A 26,166-nucleotide genomic window follows, 5' to 3' on the forward strand; every position below is an offset into this window, starting at 1 on the left:
GATTAGGGTCTAATTGCTTCGAGTTCAGGTGGAATCTGCGGGCTAAATCCTACAGGGCCAATCTGAATTTCACAATCATTCTGTCAAAAGGAGAGCGATGAGAGCCCACACGCTTCCTAACAAGTCATTTTTAACAGTTACAAGCTTCGCACAAAGACCACACAGGGCGTCTAAGAGATGCAAATCTAATCCCTGGTCATTCTACAGGCCTTCAACAAAGATGTGCTAAACCCTAATAGAAAAGAAATCAGTTCTCTGTCACCAGCCCCTGGTAAAAATCTATTAGAGAATGGATAGAGCCGCATCTACAGCAGTTGCTGCAAAGGTTAAGGACAAGTACAAATAAGAGGGACCCAGTTTTGTTTTCCGTGTGAAATATCGGGAGAAGCTAACCCCAAATGAGTGACGGGATTCGATCCGTGGCTTCGCATTCATTTGAATGCTAGAAAAAAACTAAACACGTACATTAAGACTTTTGAAGACTCCGTTTCTGAATTTAGGAGAGATGAAACGAATTCCCCCCAAACTTGGACATCTTTGCCTCCGAAATTAATGAAGAACATTAACGGGGGAGGGAGGCCGAGCGCGCGGGTCCAGGAAGGAGGACCTGGGAGTCTGGAGCCGGCTTGCCTGCCTTTGCTCTGCGGTGCCTCATCCTTTCCGGAAAAAGCCCCGACGGCGGAGTCGCCGAGGGGACCGAGATGCGGGACGCCTCTGGCCGCTGGGGCCGAGCGGTGGGTGCCGACGGCGGGAAGGCTGGGCGGCCGCCCTCCGCCCCGACGGGCCGCCGCTCGGCCTGGGTCCCTCTCCTCGGCCTCACGGGTGGGGAGGGGAGCCTATGCCTCAATGGCGGGGAAGAGTCTCAAATGTGCCCTTCCGCGGTCACCAACCACATGAGGTCCTCACTAACCGTGTCATGCTAGGGTATTAAAAGGGTTAATATGTTGCAGCTAAAATATATCACAGTGTGCGCGAGACCCTTCAAAAAGGAAGGGCCCCGAGGATTCAGACCCCTGGGAGAAGGCTGCAAGCAGGCTGGGCGAGGGTAGGAGGGGATGACTGGTCGGTCGTTGAAAGTTGGGGGGTGGGGATTTCCTCCCCCTCCTCCCAGGGGCCGAGACCCCGGCGGCGGGGCAAGCCCTGGCCTCCTCCCGGGCCGCGGCTCAGAGGCTGCGGGGGCCCCGCAGAGCCGGGCGGGCCCGGGGAGGGCGTGGGGAGCGCGCCCGGCTCTGCGAAGGGATCTCCAGCACCGACGCGGTTCTGTCCGCAGCGCGTCCTCCAGGGTCGCGGGGAACCGGTCGCCCCCTGGGGACCCGCCTTCCACCAGAGGAAGCGGCTCAGGACCCGAAGGTGAGGGCTGCGGGGCGGGCTCGGCTCCGAGTCGCAGCGGAATCGCCCTGCCTTTTTCCCAGGCGGCTGGGACTCCCTCCACGTGGCGCCTCCTTCGAGGCCGCGCCGACAGGGACGAAAGGGGGCGCTGTCCAACAGTCAGGGTCGGCAACGACCAATTTTTCTAAAGTCCCTTCTCCAACTGCAGAGAGGAGGGTTGGGGCACTTGTGTGAAGGAACGGGTTTTTGTATGTTTCCACGGAAGTTTCCAGAAGCCACTATTTCCTCACCGGGTGGTTCCGCCCTCTACCACCGTCCTCCCCCCCACCCCCCCGCCGCCATCAGGTTCCCAGGAATTCGCTCCTCCCCGGGGTAAAGAGCCCGGAGCTGACCAGGCTGGAACTCGGGAGGCGAACTCCAGTCCCTGGTCCCTCAGCTCCATAGCCCTTTAATTGGCTCTAGCATAAAGTCCCTTTTCTTAAGGTCTGGCAGGAGGGAAGGAAGGGGTGGCTAGATTCGCCCCTCAGCTCAAAGACGGACCAGCACACACAGACATGTTTCCTCTTCAGCCCCGTTCTCTGCCTGCCCAGGCCAGGCGTACGCCTTAGGTCGGGGCTGTATTACTTCCTTCCCATCTACTGACATTAATTGAATTTCTCTGTGCTGCTGCCTCTCTTTGCTTTCCTCATTTTTCTCACTAGTCCTCTGATAGGCTGACCTTGGCGGTTCTCTGGTCTTCTTACCCCCCAACTGGCCTCGCATATGGGCCTTGCTGGCTTTCATTCTCTATGGCTTAGCGCATCCACTTTATCTGCTTTTCTTTTTAGTTCTGACATTAGGAAAATGATACCGAATTGCCTACAAAGTAATACTGCAGCTATGAGGCTGGAATTGGACAAGGAAGCAAGTAAAATGTAGGCATTGAAATGAAAAAATAGAAAACGAGGAGGATGAGGAAACAAATGAAAAGGAGATAGTGAAGCCACTTTGGGCTATAAATACAAGAATGTGATGCTTCTGCGGTGATCTTTGGGTCCTAATGAGGGTCTCCCACCTCAGCCTTGGGAGTCAGGGACAGAACTTCCTGAGTAAGGCAGGTTGAAGTTTCTTCCCCCAGACTAGGACTGCTGCTGAAGGCGGGCCAGCAATCCTAAGCCTGTGTATGCTTGGTCCCCAGGGAAGTCCACGAGGGTGGGAAGGAATCAACACAATTCAACCGGCACTCCTAGAAATGGTTATGTAGTCACCATATCGCTATGGGGCTGTTAGGTGGCTGAAACTTCCTTCCCCGGGAGCCTGCTCTGGCTCTCTGATTCTTTGCGGGACACATTCCTGTGCACCCCCTCTGACCACCCAGACGAGCCTAGCCTGGGGCCCTGCCCTCAGGTGGACGAGCTAGCTCCCCTACACCCTAGCAGATTGGGTCCTACTGGTCCAGCCTCACCCTCACCGCCTGTCAGTTGTTGGAGTTCTGTCCTCCCGCTTTGCAGAAATAGGGAGTGTGGAGGCTCCCCGTTGTAGGAGGCCTGACCTGCTCCCACCCCTTGGCTGAGGGTGGACCTGTGCCTCAGGACCACTCTAGCTTATCCACAAAATGGGTCCTAGAGAGGAAAACAAACAAACTAGAGAGGTTACAGCTGGTGTGTGTATGTGTGAAGGATGTCTTTAGATCTTTGTGATCCCTGTAATTTGACATCTGTTAAAACGAACACCAGGGCTTTTAGGATGAGTTTTGCAGAAAACTGAGTAAGCCAGCAGGACCTGTGCAGAATCTCCCCACTTGCCCCTGCTCCGTCTATTGGTTCTCCTGAGATCTTCCCAGAGGTGAAAATGCTTTGCAAGGACGTCTGAAACCACAACACCTGCCTAAGAGGCACCCCAACTTGAGGAAGTTCATAAATTTTCTCCTTTCGAAATAAAAATTGAATCGACATTACGCACATGCTATTATTAGATTGAGTTTCAGCCTACTAGAAAGTTCGTTAGATGTTGGTATCTGGGCAGAGACGGAATCTCTCTTTTCCTTAGGAACACTCATCAGGGAAAACAGCGGCAGTTCGCTGGCTTTGTTTGATCTTATTTGTTCAAAGAAAGGTGGTGTTTTAAGATCGTTTAAAAAATCCCTTCAGATTAGGGCTTGGATCATCGTCGTGAGCCGGTGAACTAATATATTCACTATATAATCTGGGGTCAAAATTCAGGGGAAATTTCTACTCAGCCACACACCAGACTTCTTGGGGAGGTTTCCAGAAGCGGCTGGGGGCCAGGTGGGCAGGCAGCGCGGAGCGGAGGTTGCTCCTCTCCCCAGCTAGGAACCGGGTGGAGAGTCACCGCTGGTTTGGGGGTGGTGGGGGACGAGGCTGGGTGGGAGGAGAAACTGAGGCCTCGGGCTGGGCGCTGGGGGGTGGGGAGGCCGCAGGTGGGCGGGGGGAGGCCTCGGACCCGGGTTGGTGGGGAGGCCGAGGGGGTGGGGAGAGCTGAGGCCGCCGGCGGGAATGGGGAGGTCGCGGACAGTTGCTTCTCTTGATCCTGGAAACCAAAACTTTCTACGAGAGACCTTAAAATAGATCAAGATTTTAAGTGCCCACACTTCTAGCTGAGACTCCTGGCAGCCAATACGAAACCGCGAGGCCGGGAGAGGGTCTCAGGCCTCTGGCGGTGAGGCTGGAGGCCGCAGAGCAGCCCCCGGGCTTCGGTGGCAGCTCACCGCCCCCGCCCCGCAGACGCCCCGCTGGCCCCCAACGCACCCGCGCAGGGCTTCGCGGCTCTAACCCTCGAATTTTAGCCCCAAACAACCTCTTCTGGCAGCCCTAACTTTAAAAACAAGCTTGAATTTTTCATCAAATCTTTTATCCGTGTACTCTTCACTAAATAACTGTTAACCAGCACCTGGGAAAAGAACTAACACGGTTTCTCTCACCTTTCTTGCCGGCATTTTCCCCCTCCAATCATTGAGTCTCGATTTTCTAAGCAATTAAGTTATATATTCAACGGGAATATTCGATTTAAAATACATCAGGACTGAAGGCTGATGCATAAGGTCTGAGGCTAGAAGAAAATATTTAGTGCTTGCCTGCCGACTCTGTCACCCATCATCTGCTCGGAAAGCGCTCTGGATCTTTCAGCGTGTCCAGCTCTTATGATTGCAAATGGCCCTGTTTTCAAATGGAAATAAGACTTGCAAACTGATTATGTGTATTGAATCGGAATCACTTGCTAGATCCTCTTGTTTAAAATGTATTGAAAAAAGGATGATGGCTGCAGACCTCTGTAACCAGCTCCCTCTCTTCTCAGGGAGGTCATCTATTTTGCAACTTTTTGCCATTTGAGCATGTTTAAGCTGGATAATTACGTTGCCACTGTGTTACTGGCCCAACGAAAAGACATGGTACACACACTTCCTCCCATTCTGCCCCCCCCCAGCCCTCCTTACTAGCATCACCCCTAAACACCAGACACCATACACTCACTCATTCACCCGGCCCCAACGCTTCGACCTAAAGACCAGCTAGCTCTAACCGGGGAGACTCAGCTGTCACAAACAACAACAGAACCTCACACACTTCCACTGGGCACAGTTGTTCCTCTCCCCTCCCCTCTCCTCTTTTCCACTCTCCTCTCTTTTCCTCTCTTGTCTTACCAGTGAACGGAACCACAAACACACAAACCCCCAGCTTCCACAGACACCCAACCAACAGAATCTAAGTATTTAGCCATGTCGAGAATTTTCAACAACTCATTTTGGGTTGGCGTGGCATTGTAGTTGTGAGAAAACAGTTCACACCGGAAGGTTAATGTCAACTTTTACGGATGCATGATGGTCCTTGTATGGCACCATCTTTGTCAAAGATTTTCTCTTTACCCCCCATCCTGTGCTAGACTATGGCTGTGGGTAAGTTGGCTTCTGTTAAATATTTCCAACGGCTCTCCCATTTGATTTCAACATGAAGCCAAAGTGACATGCAGACAGCTATCTGAGTTTTACCAACTGCGTGAGTTGTAGGTATGATACACTGCAGCACTTCCAAAATTTACAACACTGGCGCCAGCCTCAGCAGTCCTGCCAGGGAGCAGTAACCAATATTTCGGTGACTATTGCAGGTTGGCGAGTAGTAATGAACTGGCTACAACTTCTGTTTGCCCTGGCCAGAGGCAGGGATGTGTGCTCCGTGCACACCCGTGGTGCAAGAGTTGCAATTCTATCTGAAGCACACTCACAAGGGAAGGAAGACGCCATCACTGGCCAGAACCACCGACCCCCTTAGACTCCACCCAGAAAACAGTGCCTTGCAGACCTCAAGGCACCATTGAGTGGCCAGGAGGGGAGAGAGAGGTTTAATCCTCTAGGCTTCAGAGTCTCCTCCGAAAAAGCCTGTCTGAAAAAGTCTGTTTAGAAACCTGGTGCTCTGCGGGCACCTGAAGGGACCCTAACTTGCGGTGTTCCCTCTATATACATAGCCAGATTTGTTAAACCGTTGACCTGGTCTCCTAGGTTAGAGGAGCCAGCTCTTAGTCGTCTTCGCGTCATTAAGGTAATTCCCAGGTTTACATCTGCGAGGCCCGCACTCAGCCTTGTGTGTGCCTGAGAGATCAGGTAAATCGGTCACACTCAGACCAAATAAACCCTTGTTTTCCTAGAGCTTTGGACACCTTCACAGAGCAACATTGGGAGGGAGAATGCTAGGTAAGGTGGAGGCCAGGCCGTTCTGGGTGATTTTCCACAGAATTGCTCCAGGACATAGCAACTGGAAAAGGGTATCCAAGTACACTTTTCAGGCCCCGACATCTTTTGTAGAAATGACATTGTCAACAATCACCAGAAACCCTAGAAATGCAATGTTTAACACTCCACCAACAGCCTGGTGTTACTGACAATTTCATGTAGCAATCAAAGACAGGATTCCGGGAAATGTACAAAATGGGGGGAAGGAAGAGGGAAAGTTTGTCTTTTTCTTCTTGTCAAACTACACTCAGACCTGCCCTTTTATTTCCACTACTCTGTGAAGGCCAGAATAGGGGGGACACTTGCTACAAACAAGGGGCAGCAACACTTCCGTTTGTTTTTGTTAGCTGGAAACGGTGTTCATACTAAGGAGTTCTACTAGTGGGTAATGTAGGTGCAGCACATGACCACAGTTTTTGTTGTAGATTGCTTCAAGAAGTCTCATGTACAGCTGTGTGTCTCAGGCAACAAGTTCATTTTCTTTAAGGACAAATTTTAATATTTTCCCCAAACATAATTAGTTCTCTAGAGTTTCATATGAAAATAAATTAATATTCCAATTTAAAGTGGGAAAAACTAAAGGTTTTCGTTTACTTGATTTTCTTAAGGAAAACTCAGTTTCATGTGACAGCTTACTTGAGGTAGTAAATGCATTCAACTTTCTTGCATCTAACAGGTTCTGTAAGATCCCCTACTAAGAGAATCCTATATTAATTTTTTCTTTTTGAATATCTTAATGAAATAGATATATTAGATACATATGTGTATATATTTCTATAATACACACACAGACAGGTGTCTGTATGCAACCTCTTACACCTACACACAGAGTGGGCAGAATCAGATGTGAATATTGTATTGGAAAAAAGAGCCCTCTATAACAAAGCCTGTTATTGCCTGTGATTTTTTTTATGTTGGTTTTCATTTCAAGCAGAACATTAACGGTGACTAATTTACACTGCAGTGTCCTGCAAATAACTAAAAAAGAAATAAAACGGGAAAGTCAATTTAAATCTCACCCTTTCCAAAACTTTGTTACAACTCAACTAATAACAAACACCATACGTGTTTAGGAAGCAGAGACAAAATGGGAAACATTATCAAATGAGGATCCTGGGGCTGTGCCTAGATGCCCTCCAAGTAGGGCATTAGGTCACTATCAGAGAGAAGTACAGCCAGCCACTTCAGCTGTGGCTTCAGATGAGGCAGAAGCTGTGCTCTCGAGATGCTGAGCCTCTTCCTCCTCCGTTTCTTTGAGAACCATCAAGGAAAGTTTAGAAATACAACTACATGGAGGGCAGGTGACATTCAGACCTTGGCTCTCCCCTTCAATAAAAAATTCTTTCCTCTACTCCCAACAACACCCAATTCCTTCGGCCACTTGGATGGACAAGCTTGCCGCAGAGGGTGATTGGGGGATAGGATGCTTTTTCCTGAAGTTACTGGCCAAAGAGGCACCAGGAAACTTTCTGTGCTCCAAGTTGAGGCATAAGCCCAAATTGGGCCCCAGGAGGGTGGCCTGAAGCCACAGAACACAATTGCACAACCACAAGCACACCAGTCAGGAAGGCAGGGAGGGCCAGAGGAAGGTGGTACCCAGCATCTCCTAATAGGGAACCGATCAAGGAACACATTCAGGCTCACCCCTCCCAATACTCAAGTCTGTTGCTTTCCATCCATTCTAAAAGACAGCAGCATTTGAAACAAACAAGCCAGCAAACCATGCCTAAGAGCCACATCACCTTAGATTCACATTTCCCAACCGGCTTTCTAGTTCTCCGCAAACAATATCCTCCATCACCTGGCTCCCCACTCCACACACACACCAATAATTGGGGGGGGGGAGGGAAAGCGATGTCTAGAGAGACTGGGGACGTTAGATCAGAAGTCAAGGCAGCTTTTCACAGCTCTCTTGTTTAAAGAAAATGAATGTCTGCCTGGCTTGCTTTTAGTTCAGGAAAGGGGTCAGTCTTTATCAGCATGGTTCACACAGATCCTGGATTTTTCCCCCCCTTATCTTAAATTGACCCGCTTTTAAGATAAAGCCATAATAGAGAAAGCATTGACCTTACCTGGTCCCTAATGAGTTGGAAGTCAGAAAACCCCGCTCTCCTTTCCTCTTATCCCGGGTCGCCTGAGAAGAGACTCGCGCTACCTTTTGTGCACTCGCGCCAGGAGAAAGCCCCTCACCGGCGCCCAAACGCCGGCGAGCGCGCTCGGAGAGTGTGCGGCCTCTAAAGTATGAGAATTCTTCCCTGAGGTCTCAAAATCGGGGACCTCAAGCCCAGACCTAGGCCTACCCCTGCCCCAGGACGATTAAAATCCCCTGGAAGGCTCCCGAGACAGTCTTGCCCTTAGAAAGGCCAAGCCCTAAGCCGTGGGAAGAAGAGCTGCCTCCTGCGAGGCCCTTGGACTGGAGCGCGCGGGGACGCCCCCGCCTCTAGGAGTAAGTGCCCTGAGCGCTTCTCGCCGAGCCGGCTCCGGCCTGCCTCTGATTTCGCTCGTGGGCCCCGAGCTACTTCCCACCGTGCCGGCCCAGTCCCAGAGCCGGTGCCCTGGCTGGTGACGCATCCCCTGCCCCCACCCACCTCCTGGGCTTGAGGACTCCAGCTGTACCCGCTTCTGTTCCTGTTGGGGGCGGCGGCAGCCCGGGCTCCCTTCTTTCCGGCTCGGAGCATCTCTTTCCCGATCTTGTCGCCTCCCCTAAGCCCGGCCCAGTCCCTGGCCCGGCCAGCTGAGAGGGCAGCTTTCCTGCCTCTCCGACCCACAGCTCCGGGTTCCCAGGTTGGGGCGGGGGTGGGGAGCCGCTTTGGGATGCTAAACATCAAACAAGCCAAGCCTGGGGTTTCAGGCCCTGAAGCCACTAGAGCCGCTCTCCAAGGCTCTCGAGAAAGTCCTCGTGTTTACACGGCGGGGTTGGAGGTGGGGAAGAGGAGGAAGGGGGGGGGATGCTGTCTGCAAAATCTCCCCCACTTCCCGAAGCCATCGGGGCCTAGGGATGGATGGGGTGCTTAGGTGGCGGCGTTCAGCTGCTCCTGGACCTCGGGGCGAACTGCGCTGCCCCCGCGCCTGGAGAAGCTTCTGGCTCTTCCAGGCACTTCAGCGTCAGACACATCACCAGAAGTCATTCTCCATCAGAGGAGACCAGAACCTCCCTGGGCCAAAGACGCTGGAGACTTAGGGGAGGTCCACTGCTGGAGAAGACAAAGATCGCAGAGGCTGACCGGAATGTGGGGATGAAGTGTGTCTCCGTCTTTGGTCTTTCGCTGCACCCAGCACGCACCCTTTTCCCTACCAGGACGCTTCAGATTGCCTTCCAGGGCCGCTTCCTGCAGCTACAGCGATGCGCGGCCAGGGACCGGAGCTGGTGGACCCCGTGTGATGGATGGAGAGAAGGGGGCCAAGGCCCTGTTTGTCTCGGTTCCATCTGCAGACCCGGCTGAATTCACCTCTTCTTGGGACCAGTAAACAGACTTCAAAATTAAGCCAACTCTAGACGGCAGGGAGAAGAATGTATTTGGTAGAAACTCCAACCAGTGCAAGGGTGATAAGACTGAGGGTACCACAGCTCACTAAAATTGTTACTCTCCGGGGCCGGGGCGCTCTGGGCGAGATGGGCTGGGGGGACAGCCCCCCTTGTGTCGGGCATGGGGGCAGGTGGAGCGGTAGCTCCCACCCCACAGAATTCAGACCTTAGCATTAACATCTCCCTTGCCGAGCCAGGCCTGAGCTGGGTGACTCAAATACCTACACACACTGTCCCAGGACCACTGCTGCCCATTCCAATACAAGTGTTCAGACTTCCCGGGTTTTTTCTTGTTTACCAAAACGTGAGGCCTGCTGAGACTTCCCCCAGCTAGCACACTCTCTAGATCTAACCAACTGCCCTCTCGAAATCTCCGAGTCTCTTTTAGATACTGAAAACAGTATCTCAGCAGCCAAACCCGAGGGAGGAAGTCCATCCTAGTCCTCAGTCAGGGCGCCACGGAGAAGAGCCCCCAGGAAGTCAACAGAGAGGACTGCTGGTGCCAGCACACCCCCCCCTCCGCGCCCCCCCTCATTTTCCTTACACATTTCTGGGGGGTGAGGGTGGGGGTCTGGGAAGAGAGAGATGGAGTCAGAATGAGCTGCAAAGAAGAGGAAGAAAACGTGGTGACAGGCAAGAAGGGAAAAAAGAAAGTTGAAATTCCAGGCGATAAATGAGTACATGCCAAATATGAATCAATCCTCCACAATCAAACACTTTCAGGCCTAGAGAAAAGTGCTGGGAGGGGCATCTGTCCACAGCCCACCTGGCCACTTTTCCTGTAGGTTTGTCAGAGGTGACACGCAAGGGGCAACAGCCCATCAAGGGACGACAATTTCTCTCTGTCCACAACCACTCCTTCTTCCTCGCCTCCCCGGGGCAATTAAGACTTCCCCAACAGCTATATCTGGGTACCAAAGAGACCAAGAAATTAAAGGTAGCGAGAGAGGTCAAAGTTTTTTGTTTATTTGTTTGTTTTGTTTTCTGTTTTTGCTGGGATGGGGGCGGGGGAGCGCGGGGAGAGGTGGAGAGTTGGAGACAGGAGAAAGATTCCTTACTACAAAGATTTAGGAGACCAGGAGCCCAGAGACGGAAACCTTGGAACAAAGAGCAGAAAGGCCAGCTCCCAAAATCCTGCCAGGGGTGTCCCCAAGGCCAGCAGCCCAGTCGGACACCTCCCAAGGCCGGAGAGGCCACGAGACGCCGTCGGCCAGCCTGTGCGGGGATAACTGTTTTAGAGCAGAAACGAAACCCCTAACAACTTCCTCGCTTTCGAAAACAGCCTCCCACCAAATTCTAGTCCCAAGGAGGCTCTGCCGAGGATTCAAAATAAAGAATTAATGTTGAAATCTACAGGCATGATCCGTCTAGTAAAAATAATCATTCATTCGGGGTTATTTAAAACGAATATCCGAGGCCGGCTGCTTTAAAACACTGGCTCAGCTGCATAAGATCACGGTAGATACTTCTGAGGTTTTAAGAAACAGAAGCCTGGCTTTGAAAACTAGTCCTTTAGTCTCTTTCTCTTCTTTTCTCCCTTTTCCTCCTGGTGGAAGGAGTTTAGCTTTTCTACTCTCTATTGCCAAGTCCCAGGACTGCTCAAGGTTTGGTTCTACTTAATTCAGAGGCAGAACAAAACTCCCTCTTCCCGTGGGGCAAAGACTCTGCGCCCGGCCTCCTTAGCTGGTTCAGGATCCTTTGAGCCCCCAAACAATTCGAATCTCATCAGGCCAATGTTGAGCCACACCCCCTACCACCAAAAAAGCCAAATCAAAACCAAACAAAAGATGGGGTTTTTAATCAGAAAAAGAATCTTTTTAATTTGTATAATTTATTAGAAGCTTCTTAGGAACTATACTTAAGCCAGATATCTACATAAGTTACAACAGAAAAAGACTGACGCTGCAAATACCAAACTGCCAAATAATATACACAGATTTGTCAAGGCCCATAAAAAATATGATGGGCTGGGGACGGGGACTGGTTTTTTGTTTTTGTTTTTTACAACAAAATGTACAGATTACTAAACCTAAGCATTTAGTCCAACTTTTGACAGCGTTTTACAGCTACAAGTTCACATCAGACATAAAACAATTTTAACCAGGGCCGGTCTCAGCTGAGCCTGGGTGGCCAGAGGGGGCCAGGAGGGGGGCATTTCCTTTGTGTCAGTGGCAAGCGGGATCTGTCGAGGAGTCTTTTCCTCTCCCCAGCCCCCCCCCCCGTCGCCCCTTCAAAGAAATCCTGGTATTTACAGGCAAGTCCACTTTGCTGGCACAGTGTACCCAGAGTGAAGTTTTCGATCTTTAGAGTCCAGAGGCATGTCAGCGTAGAGCCCTCTCCAAACTGCGCCCCACCCGAGCGTGGGAAACCCATCGGAATCACCCAAAAGACACCCCCAAAGCGGTTCTTGTTATGTCCTTCTCTGTTTAAGACTCCTTAAAGAATTGGATCGCTTGGTTGTTTTATTTTCTTTTTTTAAAAAAAAATCCTGCAAATTTTAGAAAAAGAAAAGAAAAGAAATACGTCCAGCAGTTTGGTCGTTGTGTTTTTCCCCTTGGTCTTATCGGGACAGGTTCTTTAGAAAAGTCGAAGCGCACGGTGTAGTGGGTGGTTGGTGGTGTGTGGCGGGCAGTAGGGGAAGCGATGAGGCAGAGCGCTGGGCTAGGCCCGGCCCGGCGTCCTCTCACCAGGTCCGACCATATAGCAAGGTGGAGCAGGACATGGTGCCGTAGTCCGAGCCCGAGGAGTTCAGGTGGGACAGGCTGGAGACCTGGCCCTGCAGCGCCGCGGGGCTGGTGGCGTGGTGCGCCAGGTCCGGAGACTGGCCCGCGCTGCCCGGCTGGTGGCCCGGGTGCGCGCCGAGGCCGGGGCCGCCGCTGCCCACTGAGATAGCTGCTGCCGCCGCCTGAGCGGCCTGCGCCTGCTGCTGCGCCTGCTGCTGCGCGTGGCCTTGCAGGCTGGCGGCGCCCGGCGCAGGGGCGCCCGCCTGGCAGGGTTTGCCGTCTTTCACCAGGACCGGCACAGCCACGCGGCGCGGTGACTGCTGCTGCGCTTGCTGCTGCTGGCACCCGGCGCCCCCGCCGCCGCTATCCTGCTGCAGTTGCTGCTGTGCCGCCTTGTCCTTGGCTTGGCGCTTCATCTTGTAGCGGTGGTTCTGGAACCAGATCTTGACCTGCGTGGGCGTCAGGTGGATCATGCTGGCCAGGTGCTCGCGCTCGGGCGCGGACAGGTACTTCTGTTGTTTGAAGCGTCGCTCCAGCTCGTACACCTGCGCCTGCGAGAAGAGCACCCGGCGCTTCCGGCGCGGTGCGCTTGGTAGTGGGGCCATGTTCTTGCTCACGTCCCCCAGAGAGCCCAGGCCGCCCATGCCGCTCATGTTCATGCCGCTCGCCGGGCCCATGAAGCGGGAGACTGTAAGCGACAAACGCACAGCGTCGGCAGGGGCCGGGCCGGGCCAGACCACCTCTGCCTTCTGCGCGCTTGGCCGGCCCGGCCCCTGACCCGACGGCGCACTCCTCACCTAGGCCGCCTCCACCCTGAGAGGCCCGGCCGCGGGATCGCCAGCGCCTGCCCCAGGCCGTGCCGTCGAGGAGTTTACTGCAGAGCTCCCCGCCTCAACCCCGGCTACCTCCCTCAGTCTCGGTGCTTCACCCAAAAAGCAGAGTGGAGAAAGACTGTTCCTCCTGTTCCTTTCGTGCCCAGCCCACCAGATTTGTGCGGTTAGTGGGCCACGGGCAGCAAACTGGGCCCAGGCCAGGAACTGGGGTCTAGCTGTAGGCTCCAGCTTTGGGAGCTTAGGAGAGGGAGGTGTTCGCTTTCGAAAAGCTAGAGACCCCGAGACCCCAGACTCTTTGCCTCTTGGCCGCTCTCTCCGGTCAGCCCCAATGAGGGCATTTGTCCGGCCCATTTGGAACCCCCTCTGGAGCCACAAGCCCTCCCTCAAGCCTAGACTGGAGAGGGGGCCAGGCCAGGGGCCTGAGTGCATCATCCCAGCAGGGCAACCTCCCTCCCGGCCAGGCCGCGCCTCTCCGCGCCCTGCTCGTCCCGGCTCTCTTAGTTAGGGGGCCACCTCCCTCCGCATTCCGAGGTCTCCCGCGCGGAGCAGAGCGGCCACTTGGCCGCATCTGGCAGACGCCAAATACCAGCTCCTGCCCTCAGGACCCCAGAGCTACCAAGTGCCTCTTCTTGGACCCCTCAGCTCAACAAGGGAAGACTCCCGAGATCCTGCGCCCGACTCGTTGGCGCCACTGCCCGGCCGCCCACCCTGATGATGCCCAGCGCGCAGCCGGCAGGCGCCGCGCCTTCCCGGCGGCTCTCCCCGCGCCTCCGGCGCTCAACCCGCGGCCCTGCGGTGGGGCGGCCTCACTTACTGGCGGGGAAGCGCGGGTCCGGGTTGGCGCCGTACCATCCGGGGCCCGAGGTGCTGTTCCGCATGGTGTCCTGGTACGGCGGCAGCTCGCTCATGTTGCCCAGGTTGCCGTTGCAGTAGCCCCCCACGGCGGAGTGCGAGAGCTGGGGCACCCCCGCAGCCGTCATGTGGTAGGCGGCGGTGACGGCGCCGTGGTGCCCCACGGCGTGCTGCTGCATGGCGGCGGCCGGCGGTGCCGCCTGGCCCTGCCTGTAAGCCGCCAGCGGAGCCCCGAGGCCGCCGCCCTCCATGCCCACTTTCTTGTAGCTTTCCTCCAGGGGACTCAAGATGTCAGACACTGAGAACGGAGTCGTGTGCTTTGGACTCATCGACATGATTCGGCGGCGGCTGGAGGAGGAAGGAAGAGGAGGAAAAAAAAGGGAGAGGGGGAAGGCGAAGCCTAGCTGCTTTTTTTTTTCTCCCTTTGCCAAATATTCTGGTGTTACCTTAACGCCGATCTTGTTGGATGTACACGTAACCGAGTGGACCGAGTCCGCCTTAATTGGCTTGAGTGGAGGCTCGGGGGCTGCCTCGCGTTTGTTTTAGCCCGGCGCCAGGTTTTAGGCAGCCACCAGAGGCGGGGCGTAAGCGCTAAAGCAACAAGACAATAGAAGCCTACATCTTGCCCGAGATAATTAGCTTACATGCTGATGTCAAGGTAAACACCTTTAAGTTTCACTTGTCAGGATTTTTAGGTCTCAAAGAGGGAGAGAGAGACAAGAGAGAGAGACAGAGAGAGAGAGAGAGGCAGAGACGCGACCCAAAGCATTTCTTTCCCCCTCCCCCGGAACCCCTACCCCCATTTTTGTGGGGTGCGGTGGCGCGCAGCGGGGGGGAGGCGGGGGGGAGGGAAAGGAGGAGGGAACCGAGAGAGGGGAGGGCAAGAGGTGGGATGGGGAGTAGCCGAGGAGGAGGGATGTTGGGGAGGAAGGAAGGTGAACGCCGCTTTGCAACCAACTTGCGGAGTTACAAAGTGAACCACTTTCCAGTTGGGTCGGGGTTCCCCGGGCGGGGACGGGGAGTGGGCCAGGGGCGGGTGGGTTTTCACCTGAGCCTGCCGGGGCTGGTCCTCCCTCCCGCCGCGGCCTCCCAGCCCCGCGCCTTCCCACCGCCTCCGGACCACATCTGGCTTCGCAGCGCCGAGCCCCAGTCGCCACCAAAGGAGCTCGGGAGTCAGGGGACGAACCCTGGGGCTCCACTGTTGGTCTGCGTGTCTGTCAGTCTGTCTGCCTCTTCTGCCGCCGTCAGAAGGACACCTCTGCTCCCCGCCCCCTTTCCCCCTACCCGAGAGAGAATCCCAGCGGGCGGAGGAGGCGCCGAGCAGGGGATCGGCTGCCGCCGAGAGGCTGTCCCAGATCCCCGCGCCGCCCTCCCCCCAGCTCAGGGTCTTCCCAGAGGGCTAGGGCCCCCTGCTTCACGCCTCCTCCAACCCACACTCGGCTACCCTTCCCCACCCCCATCCCCTGCTAAGGCAAGGACACCACTGGCCGCCCGAGCTGAGAAGCTGGGGGGATTAACGCGAAGGGCCATCGCTGAAGTTGCTCCACCTCGAACAAACCTGGTGTCCCCGACCCTCGCCCATCGCCCGGACACGCGGGGTTCTGGGACTGGAGCTGACTTTCCGAGGACATCACAGTCCCAGCACCCGAGCCCAGGGTCACGGTGTTTTCCCCCCTGATGCTTCAGAGAGGGCTCGGGCAGGGAGCGTCGTGAGTGCCCGCCCGCCTGTTGCCGGGTGGAACTGAGCCTGAACCCCGGCGGGACGAGCTGGCCGGGAGGGGGCGAGTCCCCGGGCGTGAGCAGCTGAGCGGGCGGGAGGCTGGGTTGAGGCTTGCCTCCACCCGGAGCTCAACCATGCAAAAGCGCACTTGCTCCCCCGGCAGTAACCAAATATCTTTGTTCAAAGCGCCGGCATAAATGGCCAGTCGCTTTGTGGCCACTCTGGATATTAGTAGATGAGGATCATTCTGCTTCAGCTGGGCGCCTCTCATCCGGGTAGCAAGAAACTGCTTAGGAGGAAGTGGGTTTCCTGTCTGCGCGTTCTCAGGCTTCAAGTGTGCGCCCCGCGCCTTGAGGGTCCTTGGGCGCCTGGAGAGGAGAAACTGTGGGCTGCGCTCCCCAGCCCGGCCGGAGGCATCCGCCGCGCCGCTCTGGCCAGGCCCGGGCCTCCAAGCACAGTGGACTACGGAGCCGAGCCCTGTGCGGTGCAGATCCGGAGACCCACTCCGACTTTTCCCCTTGGATAGTAAACGTTTTGTTGTTGTTTTGTTTTCTTTTTAGCTGTTTTAGCCTCCTCTCCGCGCCGGGGGCTGGGAGGGCAGAGGGCTCTCAGGTTGGGCAGGGGCCTCCAAGACACTGCGGGGGCCAGTCAAGGAGGCTTCTCGATTTTGGTTTTGTTTTCACATTTTCTTTCCCCTCCTTGTAGAGGAGCTCCCGATGATGAACAGGCTCTTTTGAACGATTTAATTCAGCAGGTTAGACGCCTTTTCCATTAATAGCAATCGTTGTAGGGAAAGTTGTTTTGTTTATTGGCTTTTTATTTCAAGATTTCAATCCTCCCCTTGAGAAGTGCTCTGCACTCCCTCAATACAAAGCCAACTTACATACTATATTCAGTTTCCTCACCACCTATGCCCCTTAAGAGGGGAGAGAAAGCTCAGGGCACGCCCATCTCCTGCCTACCGCACGGGCCCATGTTTCTGGGCCCGCTTGTTGGCTTTGGGGCAGGCAAACCTGCGTATGAGCGCCGAGGTGCACTCGTCGGTCGTGCTTCGAAAGACGGGCGCCAGGTCGCTCATTGCCCTTCCTTCCAAGGGACTTCTCTGGGGGGCGCTCTCAGGAAGGACTCAGACCCCCATCAACTGCGCCTTGGTCAATGCGATGCCTAAGTCCTGGGAGCGAGGAGGGAAGAGGATGACACTGGGCTCAAGTGAACGGACAAAGGACAAAACTGAGCAGAGTGGACAAAACTGAATACAGATCTTGTTTGCAATTGGGCCCCCCAGCCCTGGGCCTGCGTCTCATCTGGGGTCTTAATGCCAAGGCGGGATGGGTCTCCCAATCTCCCGTCTTCTTTCTCTCTCTCCCTCTCCATTATTTTATATTATTAGTAAATGTAAGAAACACTCAGTGTAGAACGTTGTACGTCTCTCCCAGTCTCAGTGCCATTTAGAAATAGCGGTAATTCTTCACACGGTTTTTGTAAGATTCAAATAAAATCGGGCACATGAAAGTGCTTTGAAAGCTCTGGAAATACTTAAAGTTCGGTGCCAGCGCTCGCGATTTCTGTATTGTTATTATTAGCATACCCCTCTTCCTCGCGTTAAAGCCCTGAATCTGAGTGAAGGGAAGAGTTGGGTGAATCTTCCTCAGTCCTTGAGCCATGCCTCCTCGGCCTTGGTCCCTCGGAAGCTTTCAGCTCCGAAGCAGGCACGTGGCTGGCAGCTCCCCGCCCCCAGCCCAGGCTCGCGGACGGGACGAGGACCCGAAGCCACGCAGGCAGCTGGCAGGCGTTGGGTTGGGGCCCTGAGCAGCAGCGGGAGCTCGAAGTACGGGGGTGGAAGGCAAGGGCTCCTGCTGCACGCCCCCTGCCCTCCGCAACCGAGATTGTGCTCCATGCTCCCCCAGCACGGCACGCGCCAGCACCTGCTCTCCTCTGGACCTCGTCTGGGCCACTGCTGCACCTTGAGGCACCTGCCCCTGCGCCTCTTCTGCTTCTGCCCCTTCACACACGCACCGCTCCGCAACTTTTCCCAGATGCGCTGCACTGCCAAGAATAAGCCCGAAGACCAAGGCGCCTTGTGGGGGAAAGGTGACTACCCATATCTCTGGGCTGGTCCAAGCAAAGGCCTTGAGAGTCCCTCTCCTGAGCCCAACACCTCTTCCGGACCAGAGTGTCCTTTCTTCTAGCCCCCATCCCCCCCCACCCACCGACCGACTCATCTTAAACGGGGCGGACCCCGGTTAAACCAGTAGTTTCTCCATGATTGCAGGGGATACTTGGGAAGCCCGAGTCCACCCTGTGGGGCCTGCGCATCTTCCCTTAGCCTTCAGCCAGCTCGCTCCCGGGCGAGGTGGTGCGGTGGGGTGGTCACAGAGCAAGGCCCAGCTCAGGCCTCTCAAGGAGTTTTCCCAGGCGCGGTCTCCCACACCCGCCTCAATCTCGGCCACGCTCTGCTTGGCTGGCTGCGGCTTGGCACGGAATCTAGGAGCCCGGGAGGTGCAGGCCCAGGCCAGGTCCGAGACACGCGGAGCTGCCATCAGCCTTTGCTCACCAGCCTCCCGGCCAGAGGGAAATGACCTTCTTTCCCTTCTGGACCTCTTGAGAACTTAGAAGGCTCATACAGAAGGCTAATTCGGGGCTATAGCTCGGACCAGGTTGGGGATGATGAGATGGCAAAGCCTATCTTCTTCCCTCCCCCCATTTTTCTAATTCCCTTTATGGTCCTTCAAACTCCCTAGGGAAGGGAGCGACCTGATTCCTGGTGGTGTTATTTTGCTCTGAGTTATTGCAATTTGTGATTCATTCAACAAATATTAAGTGTGGGATCTGTGCCAGGCGCCGAGCTAGGTTTGAAAATTCAGCCTTAAATAAGCTAGATGAGGCTCCTACCTACATGGAGCTTACAAATTAACAACAAATCCTTCAGATAATATGTAGCTTGTGACAAATGTTAACTTCAGGCTTCAACCGAGATAGAGAGGGTCGTAATGAAGTTTTGTGTGTGTGTGTGTTTATGCACCATTTCCTGATCTTCAAAAGGTCAGGGGTTGTGGGCAAGGCTCTTGAATGTAAGTCAGAACTCCCGGTTCCAGCCCCAGCTTTGCCACTTTTCAGCCATGTGGTATAGCTCTAGTGGACGCCTGTCACAGTCTGGAGCCACTACCCTTACGGCCAGAGTAAACTAGGGTGTTATTTTCAGCCCCCCGCACTCCCTCCTCCAAGAGCTAGTCCTTGCTTTATTTATCCTCGAATCCTCCATCGCCTCAAGAAATGTTGAATTAAGGAAACAAAGTCTCCTAGCACCTTTTTCCTGGGCTGCAGAAATGATCCTAACCTGTCTGGTGTACCTCCCAGGTTGTGCTAGGGATGTACATGAGTTTGTAAATCATAAAATTCGCTAGCACATGGAAGGGGTTATTACTTTTGGCTCTGTATCTTGGGTGTATAGAAACTGTGAATCCAGGCCTCTTACTCTGCAGGAAGCTCTCTGCCCCCTCGCTGCTCCTGTGCCCAGGCCAGAGGAAGGCAAGTGTTCCTCAGCCAGGCGCAGACTCCAGAGCCAGGCTGAGCTGGGTTTCCGGGTGCCTTCAAGGCAACCCTGCCCAGGGAGCAGAAAGCAGGAACGCAGCTGGGCTCTGGGGGTCGCTGGTCTCCAACCCCGAGATGCAAGGAACTGAGAGAGTATCCGGAGCCCCCTCTGGAGGGCGTCTTCCTCTCCCTGAAGGATCTCACAGGACCCCTCTGTGCCCTTTTCCCAGGCACCAAAATTGAGAACCTCTCGAGAAGCGAAGCCCCAGGGAGTACAGTCCGGCAGCTTTCCGGAGGAGGATTTCGCAGACGCGGGGCGAAGAAGAGATTTGGAGATTCCTCTAACTGCTCTCCGTCTCACCTTGACCATCTAGGATCTTTGAGGGTGGCCTTTCTTTGGGGGATGCTCTCCTCAAACCGTGGCCTCTGGGCAGGTCCTGAGAGCAGGACCGAGGAGGGGGATGACACTAGGACGTCCCAGCGCGGCTCCTGTGCAGCCCTCTCCCTGCACTCCACTCGGGACTCTGGGGTTGGAATAAGAGGCGAGATTGCGCATGTGAAGGCCAGCATCCTCCAGGAAAAGAGGAGACTCCCACCCTCAGCTCTCTGGTGTCAAAGAAATGTGTCCTGTCAGGTCAAGCCCTCCAGAAGTCGATACCTGTGGTCTTGAAACCCTCCTATTTTCATGTCACACAGTTCAAGCCTAGATTCAACTCATCCCAAGTTATAGTCAGAGCCCTTACCCTCTCCACTAACTCCAGAGGCGCCCCCTGGCAGGAAGGGGCTTAGGGTAAGGAGAGAATTTGGGGACTGGGTTACAAAGCAGAGAGAAGGGGGACTCAGCGCTAGCAGCACCCATTGAAATGGGGAAAACCGAGATGTCGTGGGTGGGAAGCGGGGGACGCGGGCCTGCAGCTGCTCGGAGACTCAGCAAGGCCGATGCGGGGCGACGCAAGAGACAGATGCAGGATCCGAGCCTGAGCTTCACAGCGAATCGGCTTCTGTTTCTTCCCAGTTCTTCATTACTGTTAAAATTAAGAGCCTCTAAACAGGCGAGAGAGTGGATAGTGGTGATTCCACCATGCTCAGGACAGATACGGGAAGCCCCCATGCTAAGGAGTAGGGGCACCCGTGCAGGCGCCCTGGGGCGCGGGCAGCTCGCAGCAAAGTTTTGTAGCTGCTGCTGAGTCCTGAGGCCTAAAAGACAGATTCGGTAAGGATCCTTGTGGCGGCACCGCTGTTTCGCCCCAGGGTCCGTATGCGGCCGCATTCAGCTTTAGACCGCCGAAACCCGCAGCTCTTTCTAACTTGTATCTCTCAGCAAACCACAGCCCCAGCAGTGTGCTCCCATGGGTTTTCAGCATTCGCGTTTCCCGCGGAGTCAGCAACAGCGCTGGGTTTTCTTCCTCTGCTCCTTTCTCCTCTCCAACCTCCCACCATTCCCCCGCCTCCAACACTTGGCCCGGGCAGTTTCAGGTAGCCGCAGTACCAACCCCAGAAGCTCTCTGGGAGATGTCTGCAGCTCTGGGGTTTCCGGGACGTGACCACGGCTAGCTGCTCCTTCGCGGCCCAGGACTCTGTCGCTGACAGCTGCAGATCGAGACTATCCGCAGCGCCCTCTTCCGGCCATCAGGAGAACTGCACCCTCAGGGCGGTCCTGGAGAAGCTTTAATTAGTTCCCCAGGCGACTGGTCCTGTCCCTAGTGGTTCGTCCGCCACGAATTTGTCCATCTAACTATTCACCGTATTATCCATCCGGCCACATATCTACTTGCCAAACCCATTGCAATATAGGTTATAATGGACTCTTGGGATCACCCAGCCTCACACACACACTATTTGAAAGGGCCACGGAAGGTGCTGTGATACCTAAAGCCCTCTTCTAATTATGCTTTGCGTTGGAATCTCGTTATGAAAGTTCTCCCTCCATGCATGACAGCAATTGTACACGTATTTGGTAGCCAGTGAAGCAGCTTGTACTTTCTGCATATCCGAAACCTGCAGAAAGCTGTGGCCCTACTTGCTCGACATGAGAAGGCTCTACTCGCTGTTGCAGCTATAGGTGCTTAGTGCCTAGAAAATACTGGAGCAAGAATACTTCTGAGACTAGCTATACTAGGGTGGGCACCCCACAGTCTTCTAATCTCTGGCACCAACTCACCCATCCAGGCTTTCTCCCAATTATTCTCCCCTCCTTGGACTCCTGTCAAGACTGGATCCTCTCCATCTCGTCCCATATTATCTAAATTACTCTGCTTTTGTTCTTTTCCACTTCACCAGAATATCATTATTTGCATCCCTGTAATTCAGTCACACCCTTCTTTTTAAAAAGCCCAAGTGGAATATTACTCAGCCATAAAAAGAAACAAAATTGAGTTATTTGTAGTGAGGTGGATGGACCTAGAGTCTGTCATACAGAGTGAAGTAAGTCAGAAAGAGAAAAACAAATACTGTATGCTAACTCATATATATGGAATCTAAGAAAAAAAATGTCATGAAGAACCTAGGAGTAAGACAGGAATAAAGACACAGACCTACTAGAGAATGGACTTGAGGATATGGGGAGGGGAAGGGTAAGCTGTGACAAAGTGAGAGAGTGGTACGGACACATATACACTACCAAACGTAAAACAGATAGCTGGTGGGAAGCAACTGCATAGCATAGGGAGATCAGCTTGGTGCTTTGTGACCACCTAGAGGGGTGGGAAAGGGAGGGTGGGAGGGAGGGAGAGGCAAGAGGGAAGAGATATGGGAACATATGTATATGTATAACTGATTCACTTTGTTATAAAGCAGAAACTAACACACCATTGTAAAGCAATTATACTCCAAAAAAGATGTTAAAAAAATAAAAATAAAAAGCCCAAGTGCCTCATCCAGCAACTAAACATCAGACACACAGTAGGAGCTCAACACATTTGTAGAATGAATGGACAAATCTTTACTGCACTTCTCTGTCACACTAATAAGACAATTTACCCTAGCTGAATGATTTCCTAATTGTTTCATATGCATTTGTATTCTCTTTTCAGCTAGACTGTAGGGTCCTTGATGCCAAACACTTAACATGTCCCCAGAAACATGTCCCCGTGTGCTGCACCATTTGATACTGTTAATCAACTCTTTTCAAAATTTTCTCATTGGCTTCAGAATCACCACTCAATAATGGTTCTTATCCTCTGTCTCTGGCCATTTCTTCTCCATTGCTGGACTTTCCTCCCCAACCGTATACCCATCTCCATGGTTTCAACTGCCACTGATTGCTGATGGTTCCCAAATATGTGCCTCCAGCCAATCTCTCTCCAGAGCTTCAGACCTATGTTTCCAATTGTTTACGTCCTCATGTGAATGTCCACCAAACATAACATATCCTAGTCTGAACTCAAAGCACTGCTGCAACTTGCTTCACCTGTGTTCTTGATCTAGGTGAGCGGCATGAACATATCCGCAACCCCCCCAACCCAACTACCTCCCAAAAGCTTGTGTTAGTCTTCTTAGGCTGCCATAACAAACACCATAGACTGAGGGGCTTAAAAAACAGAAATTAACTTTCTCACAGTTCTGGAAGCTGGAAAGTCCAAGATCAAGGTCCTGCAGGGTTCAGTTTCAGGGGAAGATGCTTTCTGGCTTGCACACAGTTCCTCCTCACCATGTCTTCACATGATAAAGAAAGATTTCTATTTCTTCCTCATCTCACAAGGCTACAGTCCTATTGGGTTAGGGCCCACCTGTACAACCTCATTAACATACTTAACATTAATTACCTCCTAAATACCCTATCTGCAGATACAGTCACATTGAAGGTTAGGGGTTCAACATATGAATTTGGGGGAGCAAAATTCAGTCTAAAGCAGCTTCCAAGCCAGATATCTGAGTATCAGATATCTGATAAGACCAACTGGTCATAAAGCCATATCAATTCCACATCGTAGAGGTCTCCCAGATCCAGCCCCACTTCTTCATAACCAGTTTTTCTCTCCTTTCACTGCCTTCGTCAATGCGGTATATCATCTATTGCCTAATCACTCAGTTCTTGTTTCTACCATTAGGCTTTCTCTAGTCTAGTCCATGATCCTGTCCACAGGACAGACACTCACCTATCTCTTCAAACTGATTTCTCCCTGCCTTCCTACCTACCCCTTTACACTCTAGCCTCCCTAAACTTCTCACAATTTTATTCATTTTAAATAGATTTATTGAAGTATAACTGACATACAATAAACTGCACATGTATTCAGCATTAAATTAAATGTTCTGATGCATGTATATACCCATGAAACCATAATCACAATCGAGATAATAAACATGTATAACACCCCAAAAGTTTCTCATGACGCTTAGAGTAAGCCCTCTCTCTTATTCCTCTCCGTACTCATCCTGATTACTAGGCAATCAGACTAGTGGCTTTCAGTCCCTATAGATTAGTTATCATTCTCTAGAATTACACATAAATGGAATCAAACAGTATGCACTCTATTTTATCTGGCTTTTTGTACTTAGCATAATTATTCTGAGATTCATCAATGTTGTCACATGCATCTATAGGTTGGTTTATTATTATTGTTGTTGTTATCATTGCTGAATAGTACTCAATCGTATGGATATACCAAATGTGCCTTATCCATTCACCTGTGGATGAACATTTGGGTTATTTCCAGTTTGGGGCTATTACAAATAAGGATGCTATAAACATTAATGCTTTCATTTGTCTTGGGTAAATACCTAGGAGCAGAATAGCTGGGTGAGATGTTACATGTATGGCTATCAAAGCATTCAATCTTTTGTCTTAAGCATGACGTTAGCCATAGGCTTTATGTAGATGGCCATTTAACAGTTTGAAGGAGTTCCCTTCTAGTCCTCTTTACTGGAGAGTTTATGTCAGGAATGGATGTTGGATTTTGTCCAGTGCTTTTACTGCATCTCTTGAGATATGACCACTTGATTTTTCAGTTTTGGTCTGTTAATTTGTTGAATTACATTAATTGATTTTTTAAAATTTATTTATTTTATTTATTATTTATTTTTGGCTGTGTTGGGTCTTCGCTGTTGCACTCAGGCTTTTCTCTAGTTGCGGCGAGCGGGGTCTACTCTTCGTTGCGGTGCGCGGGCTTCTCACTGCGGTGGCTTCTCTTGTTGCAGAGCACGGGCTCTAGGCACGTGGGCTTCAGTAGTTGTGGCATACGGGCTCAGTAGTTGTGGCTCGCGGGATCTAGAGCACAGGCTCAGTTGTTGTGGCACACGGGCTTAGTTGCTCCGTGGCATGTAGGATCTTCCCGGACCAGGGCTCGAACCCATGTCTCCTGCATTGGCAGGCGGATTCGCAACCACTGCGCCCCCAGGGAAGCCCACATTAATTGATTTTTGAATGTTAAACCAATCTGGCCTTTCTGAGATAAACTCTACTTGGTCATCATTTGTTACTCATTTTATACACTGTTGTATTTAATTTGTCAAAGGTTACTTAAGAACTTTTGCATCTATGTTCATGAGCACGTTAATCTGTAATTTTCTTTTCTTGTAATGGCTTTGTCTAATTCTGGTATCAGAGGCTGGCTATACAGAATGAGTTGAGAAATATCCCTACCTCTTCAGTTTTCTGGAAGAGTTTGTGAAAAATTTGTATGTCTTCGGCAAATGCTTGAATGTCTGGTAGACTTTGCCAGTGAAGCCATCTGGCCTGGAGTTTCCTTTGTGGGAAAATTATATATGTATATTATGAAAATAGATATTCAGATTATCTATTTATTCCTGAGTGAGCTTTGGTAGTTTGTGTCTTTCAATGAAATTTGTCCATTTCATCTAAGTTGTTGAAATAAAATTATTCATATAAGCTATTTCCTTATTATCCTTTTAATACCTGTAGGGTCTAGAGTTATGTCATCACCTCTTCTATTGTTGATATCAGTCACTTGTATCTTCCCTCTGTCTCTCTTTTTTGAGAAGTCTAGCTAGAGATTTATCAATTTTATTGATCTCTTCGAAGACTCCACTTTTGGTTTCATTGATTTTCTTGTATTGATTTTATGTTTTCCACTTCAATGATTTCTGTTCCCATCTTTATTATTTCTTTTATTCTGCTAACAGTGTGTGCTTAATTTGCACTTTTTCTAGTTTTTTTTTTCTTCTTCTAGTTTTTTAACATGGAAAATGAGGTCACTGATTTGAGACTATATGAGTTTCCTGTGGTTGCTGTAACAAATCACCACAAACTTGGAGGCTTAACACAGAAATTTATACTCTCACAGTTCTGAAGGCCCAAAGTCAGAAATCAAGGTGTCAGCAGGTTTGCATTCTTTCCAGGTCTCTAGGGGAGATTCCCTTCCTTGCCTCTTCCAGCTTCTGATGGCTGTTGGCATTCCTTGACTTGTGAATACATTACTCCAATCTCTGTCTCCGTTTCACATGGTCTTTCCTTCTGTGTGTGTTTCTCTTTGCCACTCTCTTATAAAGATGCTTGTGATGGCATGTACAGCTTACCTGGATAATGACGATCTCCTCATCTCAAGATTCTTAATTATAACTGCAAAGACTTTTTCCAAATAAGGTAACATTCGCATGGTCTCGGGGCTAGGATGTGGACATATCTTTTTGGAAGTCACAATTCAGCCCACTATAGAGAACTTCTTTTCTAAATAGGCATTTAGTGCTACAAATTTCCCTTATAAGCACTGCTTTAGCTGTATCCTGTACATTTTGATAAGTTGTCTTTTCACTTACATTTGCAAATCAGTTAAAATATTTTCTAATTTGTTTTGAATTCTTCTTTGACTCTTGGGTTACATAGATTTATGTTTTTTAATTTCCAAAAGTTTGGGGATTTCCCAGACATCTTGCTGTTATTGATTTCTCTTGTGATGTATTGTGATTCTGTTGTACTCTTGATTCTACTGTGATCAGAGTACTTGCTGTACTTACTTTGTGTGACTCAA

At 51.9% G+C, this 26,166-nt stretch overlaps 1 protein-coding gene across 1 annotated transcript; it reads right to left on the minus strand.

Annotated features, from left to right (window-relative positions):
• Window positions 1-11,371: 11,371 nt before the first annotated feature.
• NKX2-1 (NK2 homeobox 1) lies at window positions 11,372-15,214 on the minus strand. Its single transcript, XM_032623854.1, has 3 exons — window positions 15,035-15,214; window positions 13,949-14,334; window positions 11,372-12,989 (listed from the first exon to the last, which is right to left on the minus strand). Exons 1-3 carry the CDS (start codon window positions 15,109-15,111, stop codon window positions 12,262-12,264), a joined length of 1,191 nt encoding a protein of 396 aa, XP_032479745.1. The 5' UTR covers window positions 15,112-15,214; the 3' UTR covers window positions 11,372-12,261.
• Window positions 15,215-26,166: the final 10,952 nt, after the last annotated feature.

This window comes from Phocoena sinus, chromosome 2, assembly GCF_008692025.1.
Source record: "Phocoena sinus isolate mPhoSin1 chromosome 2, mPhoSin1.pri, whole genome shotgun sequence".
Lineage (NCBI taxonomy): Eukaryota > Metazoa > Chordata > Mammalia > Artiodactyla > Phocoenidae > Phocoena > Phocoena sinus.

What these genes read in the sequence shown, in the direction of transcription:
- NKX2-1 (XM_032623854.1), bottom strand. Translation starts at nt 15,111, where the DNA reads ATGTGGTCCGGAGGCGGTGGGAAGGCGCGGGGCTGGGAGGCCGCGGCG. An exon ending in ACCAGCCCCGGCAGGCTCAG is followed by an intron (nt 14,335 to 15,034) that starts GTGAAAACCCAC and finishes TTCCTCCTCCAG; the next exon opens with CCGCCGCCGAATCATGTCGA. An exon ending in GGACCCGCGCTTCCCCGCCA is followed by an intron (nt 12,990 to 13,948) that starts GTAAGTGAGGCC and finishes TGTCGCTTACAG; the next exon opens with TCTCCCGCTTCATGGGCCCG.